This window comes from Neolamprologus brichardi, chromosome 7 (assembly GCF_056152115.1).
Source record: "Neolamprologus brichardi isolate AB-2024 chromosome 7, ASM5615211v1, whole genome shotgun sequence".
NCBI lineage: Eukaryota > Metazoa > Chordata > Actinopteri > Cichliformes > Cichlidae > Neolamprologus > Neolamprologus brichardi.
Genome location: NC_142110.1, coordinates 48,797,571 through 48,810,779, shown reverse-complemented (window position 1 = coordinate 48,810,779; position 13,209 = coordinate 48,797,571). Strand labels below are relative to the sequence as shown.

Here is a 13,209-nt window from a genome sequence, read left to right as displayed (position 1 = left end):
AGGCTTATTAACATGTCTTTCCGTTTTCCAGGTCGCGCAGTTCACCATTAGAGTCAGAAAGCAACACAAAGCAGTTTTTTGCAACAAACACCGCAAGCTACGAGCCCGTAATTGACACGCACACGTCTGACATCTGTGGACTTGAGGCGTTTTTTAAAGGCAGGTACATCATCTCAACCAGTATCGCTTTTGATCGCCTTTGAACAGCTTCTCTTTTCTCTTTGACACCCACCCTCTGTTTTTAATTTGTATTCACAGGGGGGTTCTTTGCTGTCTGAGGTTACATAGATGAGAACTTTGGGAGGCGGGGGGGAGGAGGGGATTTCGGGGAGTGGGGGATCTCTCTCCAGCAGCTTTTTAAAGAGGCTGAGGTATCAATCAGGTGCTGATGATAAACTGATGCAATGTTTCAGCCTATAGTGGAGGTTACTTCTAGACGTTGCGCTGCTTTGTATCAACTCACAAGAAGCTAAAAGTAGTCATTAATTTTTCTCCTTTGACACATGAAGCTGAACAAATGTAGCTAAGAGAGCTGCATTAATAATGAGAGGATTCTTTCAAAGATAGACGCATTTTAAAATGTAACTACTGATATCTTTGGCAATTTAAACCCAAGTGCACTCGTGTTCACTGAGCAGTACAATAACACCATAGGCAGGAAATCACATGCATTCAAACCTGTTTATTCTCATGCTTTCAATCACCATTCAAAGCATTCGCCAGAGTGACTGAATAAAACTGTCCTCCATTTCAAAATGTTACACATTCAAGAGTGAAATTATTATGTATAAATAAAATAAAATCTCTGGATCTCATAGAATAGAATTTCTTTTTTTTTTTCTTAAAAAAAAATTGTAACCACTTCAGAGTAGGAAATTTAGCATTTACACGAAGCAGAATATATACAGAGAGGAATGAAGTACATTCGTAGATCAGCAGGTGCACAGCACTGGTCCCCAAAACCCCTGAAATTGATTGTTCCCATTATAAATATATATTTCAAAAATTAAGCTACAGCCCAGAGATAGTTTGATGTTCATATCCAACAGCAGGAAAAGCATTACAGTACTTTAAGGATGTGGTGATTATCCCAGAATATAAGGTGCAGGGCTTTTGCTGGAGTTGGCTTTTATTGAAATTCCTTTTCAGCAGCCAGCTTGAAATCGCTTTCTAAGAAATGCAAAAGAAATTGTTTAGAGAAAAAGAAACATGGCCATTTAGCCTGAAGAACAATAAGCGTGTCCCTGCACAAAAGACAAAATGGAAAAATAAAGTTAAAGTGAACTCCTGACTTGAAATGTGTGAATCATAAATGACTCCAGCCCTCTTTAGAGGTGAAAAGGCGCTACAGGGTGAAGGCTGACTAGTTGGTCTTTTTGCAGTTTGTTGCCGCGGCGTTCGGTGACTCCTCTTTGGCTTCGAGCGAGCTGCTCTGTCCCGTGGCTGGAGAAGTTGGGGTTTGCTGCCCCGACAATCCATTCTCACTGGACTCTTTGGTGGCGGTGGTTGTCTTGTTCATGCTGCTATTATCGATGCAAGCGCTCTTCACCTCACTGGTGAGGGCGGCATAAGGCGAGTAGCCGGCGAAGAGGGTCTTATAGAGGGCTGACTCGATGGTGGCAAAGGGTGAGGTGGAGGAGCCCGTCAGCATCATCCTTGACTACAGAGCAAAAAATACATGCGTCAATACATGTGTGAAAAATTGAGAAAAGGATGAGACATTTAATGACATTTGGGAGAGACTAAATTGTCCTTCAACAGAGCAGATGTCCTGAAATCAGCTATAATGACCATTTTTAAAAATAATGAATGGATCACATGGCTACTTCTATCACTTTACTTGAAACCTTGCTCTTATAGTTCGCTCAGATACAGCAGGAACTTCTCTATGCTCCCCGGCTAGCTTGGTACTCTCGGTTGCTCCTGTATTTTCAGAGGTTGCCATAATGAATGGATTGGCATATCTAGTGTGGGACAGATATGCCAATCGGCATCATTACACAAACCTCCTATTTACAAATGCTCCCCCATTACTGTCATGTGTCTCCGCCTTGGTCTCATATCAAGAAACAGTGTTAATTTCTGCACCACCCAACAGGCACATGGTGTTACTAGTTGGCAAATATGGAGGTTAAAAGACCACATGTATACACATTTTTAAACATATGTATAAATATTGATTTCTTTTGCTGTCAGAGACTGACTGCAAGTAGTAGCGGTGACCATAGCCTCTTTTCCACTTGTACCTACTTGGCTTAACTCAGTTTTGGGGTTTCCCATTAGGTAGTAGTGTCTGGTACCAGATACTTTTTTAATACCTACTCAGCCTGGTGTCCAAGTGACCTGACAACGAGGGAAATGCCCACACACAAACCAACATCGTGGTCCAATGACCTACTGCTTACGTGTAACATCGGTTTAGCGGTAGGTATACCATCGCCTCAATGTCCTTCATTGTTGTGTCGTGTTTGCATCATACAAATAACGTTACAGGAAATTTGGGCTGCCTTGTTCTAACAACCCCACACACGTTGAGGTGGCATTCAATTGTAACTGAAAACCACGTTGAGCCAAGCTGAGTGGGTGTTAGTGGGAAAGGCGCACATGTGAGTGATCAATTTGCAAGCTGATTGCACATGTCTTCAAACTGTAGTCTGACTCATAGTGACTGCAATCACTCTGAGACAAGGTTTGCAAACAGCTGCCGTCTAATTTAGAAACGCAGAAACACTGCCACCATGTTGCAGTCAAGCTGAGTTGGTCCAGTTACGCTCAGCAGCACCGATGAGCATAACCTGTCTATGATCTGTCATTGCATGCTGGTTATATTCAAATATAAAACCAATGTTGCAGAGCACGTATTTATGAAGGTGTTTTAACTTCTGTTTCAAAATTATGAGGTCAAGTTAGGTATTTCAGATTGGCAATTTTCACAAGTAAAGTAAAGTAAAGTAGAGCGACTCCACCATCTTACCACACCAAAGCCACTTTGAAGATGGCAACTGAGTGCAAGTGGTCGCAGCAGAACTGATCCCCATCTTCAAAGTAACCATTTCAAAAGATAACAAGCTAGCAAGTTCATCACACAGTCACAACAATGCTGGTGTGGTCTCTGACCACTGTTTGTGACTGTAGCGTTGCACCAATGAGGTCAAATCAAAAAGCAAATAAGAAGACACAGAAAAAATTTCAGCTTATTATAGACAACAAATTGTCACCTTTCATAGAAAGCTGAACAACTGTAGTCCATCTCACACAAAGTAAATTTACGAGCATTTTCTTTTCATTTGGGAATAAAAGCGAACATCCGCAACACCGAGAACCCAAAATAACAAACAGCAGGCCTGGACACAGCTCTTAAACGTGATGAAACTGTTTGCTGTTAATTTGACAGATCAGAGTCAGAGGGAGCTAACAGAATGAGAGTTGAAAGAAGACGTCTTAGATTTATCTGTGTCTCAGTCAAGAGCACAAGTTTCCCAGAGTAGAGAAAAGTGGATGATGCAAGCTGATGAAAATGATGCAAAAGCTCCAGCCCTACGGGTAATACCGTACTAATGTGAGTCACCACAGCAAAAACTTCAAAAAAGCAGAGCGAGAAAGGTCATTTAGAAGACACGATAGCACCGATTTGGGAGGAAGCTGTGGCACTAAAACCTTTGCTATACCCAAGTTTTAACTTAATAACAAGAGTGGCATTTATTCATTTCTTTTGCTGCAAGTAGTCAAGCTAAACTGATCAAAAATATACCTTTTTTTGGGGGAATTTTCCAAATTACTACAATCTTGAGTTATAGCCAGCTCATAGGTTCAGGTTTGGCACCAGACTGACCTTGTTGACAACAATAAAGACGGTGTAAATGAACATCAGGTGGTGCTTCTGGAGAGGCAGGTAGTGTGTCTGCTGCAGAGCGAACAACACCGCCCCGATCAGGGTAATCTTTGTGGGACTAAAGAGAAAAGCAAAGAAAAAAGATAAATCCTAACAAAAACTGAAAAATAGAAGATAAGTATATACATACAACTGAAATAAATCACATCTTGTATGCACAAATAAACCAGGGCATGTTGTTAACTCTAGATGTGTCAGGCTTCCAGTTGCATAACCTGCATCCTCAGCGTGGTTGAATAGTGTGGAAAGTCTAAAATACCCTCATGTTTATGTTATTACTGCGGGTAAAGTGAAAGCATTGATGCCACTTTAATTTTTGTATGACTTGTTGAAAAGCTACGAGGGACCATGAAAAAAATTGCTTGCCTGGTATATAGTATAGCATTAATATAACAAATTACAGTCAAGATAGGACAATATACTTAATGTGCATTAAAAATTACATTTTATGACCACAAAAATATCATAAAATCGATATTAGAGAGTCTGTGTGAGGCTTACTAAGACATTTTGAGGAGCTCATTTGTCTCTGGTTTCCACACTCCTCGAACAAGCTGCTCAAAATTACTTATCAGACCACCTCCAGCACCTGGTAGGGAGAGTAAGGAGATATATGGTTGCTACGCATTAATATGTAAAATATGTGTGTTAAATATTCAAATATTTTATGGTTACTTGAAAGCCCTAACATGCAAAAAAAAACAACCACCCTGTCACACTCATATCTACTGACCTCTAGCCCATCCGATGGCAATCATAACAAGAAGGCCGTCCTTGTATTTGCTGTGAGCCTGAGTCACCCCTCCAAGGACCTTCCACGTCCTCGTCACTTCCTTCATCCCTGACAGCACCAGTCTGAGGGGCAGCGGCGACGCACATGCATACACCAGGTCCATGGGGCAGTAAAACACCAGGTACCTAATAGAGACACACAAGTCTCATTTAACACGTGGACACATGCACGTTTCAATGACATGGCCACTAAACAAGGCTCAAGGTGATTTTGACAGCATTACCCTCAGGTCTTTGTCAAGTACCTACATTCACCAGCAGGGGGTGTTGTAAATTAGAATTGAGACCGTTGTAATAATACAAGCCACCAGCAGAGCGGGCCAAAGACTTATTTAGATACAGATACTCTTTGAAAACGTCTCTATTTTTTCCACATTTGGAAAACTTGGATAATGACTTTATTTATCTATTATTCACTAATTCAAACTCCTCTGCCTCTTTCCTTACTACAATTTACACACCTTATTTTTCAGCTTTAGATATTTCAACCATCAGATATTTACCATATGACTGAAGCAAGGAGAACACCGGTGCTGTTGGACAAAGGAGCGACTGGTGGCTCTGCCAGCATGATCCCTGACAGCACTGCTCCCCCAAAACAGAAGAGCATGGAGCTGAACCAGCAGGCTAAGGGGCTGACTCTGGACACCTCGAGAGCTCCTGCACAACAGCAAAAATGGATAATAAAGAACAATAAACATAAATGATCACTATTATTGGGCAAGTTCTTAGAATAAAGAGACTAGCACTGTGAATGAGTAAGATGTCATTTACACTGGGCTTAACTTGATACATAAACCAGTTCAATTTGAAGATAACAGATAACTGGAACATAATGGAGTTTGATACTTTGGCCTCTTTTCTATCTGAGGCATTTCCCTACTCTTTCATAGACATTGTTTGAGGTTCACAGATAGACTGAACAAAGAAAAGGAGCTATTTGTCAATCACAGCTGCAGTATGAGTGACTGGACTTGTGGTTTCCACTGAAACCATTTACACAACATCTACATGACAGGACCGGCCAAGACTCAAAAGACAAAATGGACTGTTGAGCATGAATTAGCAAGAAAGCTGCTTTCTATTAAGACCTTCAGGTTTAGATGTTGTTAGGCCTCTGTATACCAGTGGATTTTAAAATCAAACAATCAAAATGATTCAAGTGCAGGATTTCAGCTTCAATTCAAGCGGTAGTGGCCTTGAGATGTGCCTGGCCTTTACTGCAGCGGCCTGTAGTTGCTGCTTGTTTGTGGTTCTTTCTCCATGCAGTTTTGTATTTAATAATTGAAAAGCTGCTCTATTAGGCTGAGGTCAGGTGACTGGCTTGGCCTTGAAGAATCACAATTCTTTGCCTTGAAAAACTCTTGGGCTTCTCTTGTGGTATGCTTTGCCTCATTATCCATTTGCACAGTGAAGAGCTGACTTTTGCAGCATTTGGTTAAATGTGAGCTGCGAGTATAGCCCTGTGGACTTCAGAATTTATCCTGCTATTTCTATCAGCAGTCACATCATCAACCACTGGTTGAAATACATGCCATAACTTTGACAGATGACATGTATGCTTCGGATCAAGGGCTGTTTCTCCCCTTCTCCTTCTTTTTCCTCCTCCTATCATTCTGGTACAAGTTCATCTTGGTTTCATCTGTCAAAACAATTCGTTGAGACATGTACAGCCTCTTTCAGATGTTTTCTAGCTAAGTCTAGAAAACATCTAAAAGAACTTCCTGTTCCATGTTCTGTGCCAACCACAGTAACCAGTGTTTGGCACCTTGTTGTAAACCTTCTCCATTTACATTCATGAGGGCGTCTCTATACTGTCGACTTAAACAACAATGATACGCCTGCTTCCCCGACACTACTATGGGCTTGTATAGATGCTATGTGGGGTCACAGATTACTGATTTGGCCACTCCTAATGTTATCTCTCTAATAGCTTTATTTTGGTCTTTCAGTCTAATAATGGGCTCCTTTACTTGTGTCACCATTTCTTGGGACCTATTATTGAGAGTTTCAGTGAAGCAATACCAAATGCAAGTTAAATACTTGGAATCCATTCCATTTCATTCATTACCTTAATTTGACATGAAATAATAAAGTGAACAGGCCTCACCTGGCCATGAAACTACTTGTCAGTCAACTGTCAATTTACTTTTGAGTTTCTGAAAATACGAGGCTGTATAAAAAGGCTGTAATTCCTAAAGTATTAATACACTACTTTTGTTAAAACCCCTTGAATTAAAGCTGCAAGTGTACACTTCAATCATATCTTGACTGTTTGCTTGTCTTGTTTTTTTAAATCCACTGTTGTGGCGTGGAGAGCTAAACTTAAGTAGTGTAGCAATCAGTGTAGGCACTAATGTCATTAGATCTCTCTTTTAAAAGGTGGGTGGCCTGAACTGCTAATATATTTTTATTGATGCTACAATATCAATGAGATACACACATTTCATGCAGTACTTTTTCTGACATACTCTAATACAAACCTGCAATGCCTTGTCTGCCTCAACCAAAATTAATGCTGCCAAGGAATATACATATGTTTTGAAACTAAGGTAGCTCTTAGTCAGTCCCTGTGTTACCTGCCCTTAGTGTGGCCACACACTGGACCAAAATGGTAATCTGGGGATTACAGAAAGATTAAAGAGTCTTGGAGTGAGATTGGTAAACCACGAGGATTTAAAGCTGCTTCCTATGTAGCCTCCCTCGGCCTCACGTCTGAGTTGTTCACTGTTTAACTTTCTATAGAGTGGCAGTTCTTTAGAAAAAAAACTTTAAAATGAGTTCAAAGTTGTGGAGAAAAATGTGAAAGCTGATATGTCTGGTAGCAGACACTTGAACCTGTTAGTAAATGCAGGATAGCATCTCACTAATTGCTTGCATGAGTCACGGGTGAAACTCAACACTGAATACAGTAAGTTTAAAATTTTACCTGGTTTTACTCCTGCACTGAGATATCACATATACGAATGGAAATGCACCTGGCATAAAGATACAACAGGTAAGCAGCCAGTACTAAAGGAGCTTATTCATTGATATGTCTTTGTATAAAACTGAAATTATACTCTGTTGCAAACACAGACAGCTGGAGACCAGACAGCTGAGTGATCAATCCTATTATACTTATTTGAGGTCCACTGCCTGGGTGGATGCATAGTTGGTGGATTGTCTCCTCTGACTAGTTTTGTGGTCACAAAAAACAAGCAGGTACACAGATGTATGACTTTAATGAATGACTTCATTTAAAATGGTTGTTTTCCTTGGCACAGCCCCAGCTTTTTAGTATGGAAGGCCATTCAAGAATCTTCATGGACCATTTCTAAAAAACTACAGATTGCAGGATGGTCACCGGGTCGCTCAGATGCGTCACCAGTTTGCCTAGGTCTGAAAGAAGACGCGAACTGTCAGCCTCAGATGGGAGGAAATTAGTTAGGATGCTCGGGAACAATACATGAACACAGAGGCTCAAGCCTGCCATGAACTGGAAACTGCTGGAACACCAGCATCACCGCGAAGTGAGTTTTACATCACCATAAACTGAGAGGATGCCGACCAAGAAAGAAGCCCTGGCAACAAAACTGAAACCTTTCAGCTTGACTGAAATTTGCAGCTGCCCACATTGATGAGCCAAATGTGTTCTGGAGAAAGATTGAGCTTTTTGGCCACAATCACAAGATGTATGATTGGAGAAATAATTGTGAGTGAAAAGAACAACGTACCTGCTGTCAAGCATGGTTGTAGTAGCATCATACTCTGGGCTGTGGTACTGGTAGTCAAGTGGTACTGGTACATTTCATAAAGTGGTTGGAATAATGAAACAGAAGGATAACCTTCACATTCTTCAACTTGTAACTTTGACACAATTGGGTGTTCCAACAGAACAACCATTCTAAACACAAATCAGAACTGGTTTCGGAATAGATAAATCTAAATTACAATGACAATCGTGCCCACAATGAGTGGATTTTTGTGGACTTTTGACCACAGTTGTAATCTTATGCTTAAACATGTTAAAGTCACATGCATTAGAAAACAGATGGAAAAAGGTATAACTTCACTTTTCCTCACAACTAAGTGTGGGTTCCAGCATGCCACGGACAAATAAACAGATGGAGTGAGGAATACACTATAAAGTGGCTGCAGCTCAGTGTCAGCAGATTTCAGCCATCACTGAGTAATACTATGATTTTTTTTCCATAATTGCGCTCAAGAAGTCTGATGTAACACACCTCATGTGGTTAAAACGATGCTGGGGAGGGTAAATAAAAGTCTAAGTGGGGAACAGCAATTTAAAAAAATGTCTGACATCGTGACAGTTATTTACATCCTGTTCTCTGTGATAGCCCCCAGCCTAAACCCTCGACACTGCTTTTTGTTGTTGTGGTCGTTGCAGTGCAGAGTTTACCAATGCACCGCACTGCTTACACAGTAAACACTGTTGCACTGTCATCACCTTTAGCTCCACAGCAAAGCAAACTGCTGTAGTCGGTGTGTGTTCCCGATGGGTCGCACAGAGATTAAAGATGGAGGGAGATAAATTCACAAAACACGATGGCATCTAAAGATCGATGAAGAAGCAAACAACAGATAAAAAATACCATTTCCGCTGAAATATAAATGCACTGCTTAGAGTGCTCTGACATGCAAAATCCCTTCTTCTGGTTTTGCATTGGAAGGAAGTGGATTTACAAGTCAAATTTGAGAAATGCAAGTCAACTACACTGCAGATGTCTTCCTTCCTTCTTTTCTCTCTTGCAGTTCACCTGTTCCGCAGCAGCAGTCTAACAAAAGTCTTTCCGTTTTAACAAATATACAGACCAAACACAGCCTTATCTAACACGGAAACTCTGTTTTTTTTTCATTCCTCTTAATGTGCACATCTACAAGTCTTCTCTTCCTCCCACTAGCTCTGTCTTCTTCTTCCTCTTCCTCCCTCTGTGGACAGCATAATTATAGCCAGCTTTAAATACCCAAAAAAAACAAAAAAAAAAACACCTCTGGTTGTCTCTGGCTTAAAGAGAGGCCAACTGATTGACATATAACCACTGCTCTCCTTCCTTGTCCCCGTCCTACCGTTTCCCTCTCACTCCACTCTCAGCAGTGTTTATAAAGGTGCTTAAAATAACTCCGTAATGGCATAAACACAGGGGGTAGAACAGACAAGCGCCTTCAAAATACTCGTTTGTACAGTATGTGTGTCTAACGTGCAATTAAGCTGAACTAAAACTTGTTTTTCTTCTTGCTAACGTTTGAGAACATCTGGAGCTGCCCCACCGCTGCACAGCACGAAGTTGGATTTGACACAGAGGAAAGAGAAAAGAGGAAAGAGACTAGCGAAGGAGGGTTGAATGGTTTATGGCATTCCTTTCCTATTTGGGGGTTTCCTGAGTGTTTTGTGCCTTGACAGAGTCTACCGTTTCTTTTTAAATGACCCAGAGATTTAAATCTGCTCTCGGCCATTCTCTCAGTGACCTTTTGTTTGTTTGTTAAGCAAGTCACTGATCGTCACCAAACTAACATGAAGTGAGCGAACAAGCAACGACCGACATGAGAATTTTGCAAACGGTGTTGTCAACACTGTCGCTCCCTGTGATTCTTTCGTCCAGCCAGAGACAAACAGACCGGAGTAGAGGACACAGGGTTAAAAAGGTCACAGAAGCTCAGATGCTTTGCAAGGCAAGTTCAAAAATAGCCCGTAGACCTACAGCAGTGGGACTACAATGGACTGTCCACGTGCTTGAGTCAACTCCCTGTGCAGTTAAAGTCCACCTGTTTCCATAGCCACTATCTTGGTGACATAACATGACTCAGTGTCCAACTTTGGTCTGAGCTCATACAATAGGCTGTGACACAGCTAAAGCATTGGGCTTTTAAACTTTTTTTGATGATGATCTCTAACTACTGCTTCAACGACAGACTGCAGACGACAGAACTAAAAGGTTTATACTGAGGCTGTGGGGAGAGCTTAATTGCTTTTGCTTTCCTGAGATAAACAAGTAATGACTCATGAGGCTCCAACACCAAAATTGAGTAGCTACTTTTCCAAGTTCTTCAAAAAAATACCACACAGTATCAAAACAAGCCATTCACACCATCAAACAGAGTTGTTCTCACAGTGCAGAAGGTAATAAATAATTATGAATATAAAGGTGTCAAGGGTTAAATAAAAAGTACCATGGTGCACCGCAATATGTTTGATTTACGGCCGTGATTGCACTAGGCTAAAAACCACTCTGCAATCTGTTTACCCTTGTTTTGATGACTCTGTAGTGTCTACCAGAGGGCAACAGGTCAAACAGCAAGGGTCCAGGGTGAAAAAGTGTCCTTATTCATTTTTAAGGCTTCTTGAAAGATATCTCGCTTTTGCAATCTCTTCCAGGGAGGGAAAAGGAAAGCCAGTAATCTTTTGTGCTGTGTTTAAAATCCTCTGGAGATGTGCTGCAAAGCATCCAGTGTGCCACAATGTCACAGAGCACACCAGTATGCTCTCTATGGTGAAGTGAGAGGTAACCAGCAGGTAAAGGGGTGGACGTACTGTGAAATTCTGAGTTGATACCAATATTTTTTATTGTTGAAATTCGACAGAGAAACTAAGAAATCGTCATTATCCAGAAAAACAAGTGTACTCATTAAAGCAAGTAGCTGAAAATCAATGAAAAGCTGATGTGACGCAGCATATAAACAGGCCTCTATTAATGAACATTAGCTTTGTGCTAATAGGCTGATATTTGCCAGAAAGACTGATAATGGCTGTTGCTGATGTTCAGTCAGCATATGGGTCCATAGATTAAAAGACCACACAATATGAAGTAGCTCCACCCTTGCTAACAGCAACAGCCACTGACAGTAAAGTTAGCTGATTGGACAGTCCCTTTGAATGCAGGACCTTGTTTATTTGAGTGGAATTTATCCATTAGTATTACTACTTAAACTTAACTCAGATCTGAATACTTAAACTGAACAAAGCTCTTCACATGCCTAACTCGGACTGTTCTGAGTTTGATTATGCTCAGAGTTTGATTATGCTCAGAACAGTCCTAGTTTGCTTGAATTCATTAATCTGTGCATTTTCTGAACAACATACCATGATATGGTTCAAACTCATCAGCTGGTCTGGCCCAAAACAATCAGTCTATGTAAAGAAGTTAATAGTAAGGTCCAGTAATTCAGTCATAGCAATTTTTTAATTTATTAACTGTATAATTTATCAATTTAATTGGATGCAGTGCACTTCTATATGTGGCAGCACTATTTATATGCAAACTTATCCAATTAAGGTTCAGATTATGCTGCGTGACACCTGTTATGTTTTACAATACTGATTAATAATTTATAATCTGTAAAAACGCTTGCAACTTTGCAGAAGCAAAGCGGATGCCTACAGCGTGTCTGATTTTGCATAACAAAATACTATTTAGTTTAATGTGAAATATTACCAATAAAAACAGCAAAGGAGCACTTTAAAAATTAGACTAAGTGGCTCAGATCTGAATCCAGTGGCATATTAAGAACCACTTCAACTAGGAAATATGCAAATAAGCACATTAAATCGTAAATATTTTATGAGTCCTATGAAACGTGGCTATATGCGGCTATATAAACACATTTAAGCAGCACGTGCGGGCTATTTGTGCGTTGTTTTCAATGTGAAGAAGCTGGAAAACAGCCCCATTCCTCGCCGACGTGCCACGCAGTCAGGTAAACTTTAAACAGGATGGCTGGAGGCCTGATATTACAAACTTCAGCCAAACAAAGTTAACAGAACGAAAAAAGCCACTTCACAGTGTAAACTTGGCAGGAACTATAATCGCCAACGTCCCGTAAAACACTCACCTGGCTGCTCCCTCAGAGCCATGACAGAGACGATATAATGCGCCATGTCAAAGAACGGAAACATGGACAAGTTTGCCAGTCCATGAGAAAGTTCGTCAAAATGCAGCACACTGAGAAGATCCATCTTTCTAGAACAATTCGGCAGGAATGAGCTTCCAGACGAGGACTTGAAGCGGAGTAAAGGCACCGGTCCAGCTCAGAGCATCAGGACACAAACTTGGCTTCATCCGCAGTCTTGTCAAGTCTGTCAGAGAGGCTGCTGCTGCCCAGCCGCTCGCACCAGGTTAGCTGTCCCTTAGAGTAACTGGGGTTTATGTTGCTGGGCAACAGACCTGCACTATCGTACAACAGTCATTACTGCTGTTATCTCTTCAGCGACGCTGTCATCGTCGCATAGGCGGAATTCCTGCTCTACGTGCCGCCATGCTAGTGATGTGGCGGGCGGAGCTAGAGAGGCTCGGTGATTGGCGGAAAGAGTGCACCGCGAACCAATCGCTTGTCAGAGTGTGGCTTTCTGAGGTGATCGACCAGGGATGGGTAAAAGTAAACAAACCGCTTTACGTACCTTTTGTTTGCCTGTGCCTTTAATAGGTGGAGCTTACAGGTAGTCATGATGACACATGCTGTAGTCATTTTCAAATATCTTCAACCACTGGTATTGTTTTACTCAGTATATATTAACTCTTTATTGTCAT

The 13,209-nt window shown here is 41.1% G+C and overlaps 1 protein-coding gene across 1 annotated transcript; it reads right to left on the bottom strand.

The window, feature by feature from the left end:
* Positions 1 to 667: 667 nt before the first annotated feature.
* On the bottom strand, positions 668 to 12,927 carry tmem38b (transmembrane protein 38B). The gene is made up of 6 exons (XM_006789009.3): positions 12,515 to 12,927; positions 5,188 to 5,344; positions 4,626 to 4,810; positions 4,394 to 4,481; positions 3,833 to 3,950; positions 668 to 1,660 (listed from the first exon to the last, which is right to left on the bottom strand). The coding sequence occupies exons 1-6, from the start codon at positions 12,636 to 12,638 to the stop codon at positions 1,364 to 1,366; spliced, it is 969 nt and encodes a 322-aa protein (XP_006789072.2). The 5' UTR covers positions 12,639 to 12,927; the 3' UTR covers positions 668 to 1,363.
* Between the last annotated feature and the right edge of the window lie 282 nt (positions 12,928 to 13,209).

Bases quoted from the DNA above. Each gene is read 5' to 3' on its own strand.
- tmem38b (XM_006789009.3), bottom strand. From the start codon at position 12,638: ATGGATCTTCTCAGTGTGCTGCATTTTGACGAACTTTCTCATGGACTG. The intron at 4,811-5,187 runs GTAAATATCTGA...TGTCTCTATTAG, and splicing joins CTCCTTGCTTCAGTCATATG to GTACCTGGTGTTTTACTGCC. The intron at 3,951-4,393 runs GTAAGCCTCACA...TTTTCTCTTTAG, and splicing joins GAGCTCCTCAAAATGTCTTA to TCCCACAAAGATTACCCTGA.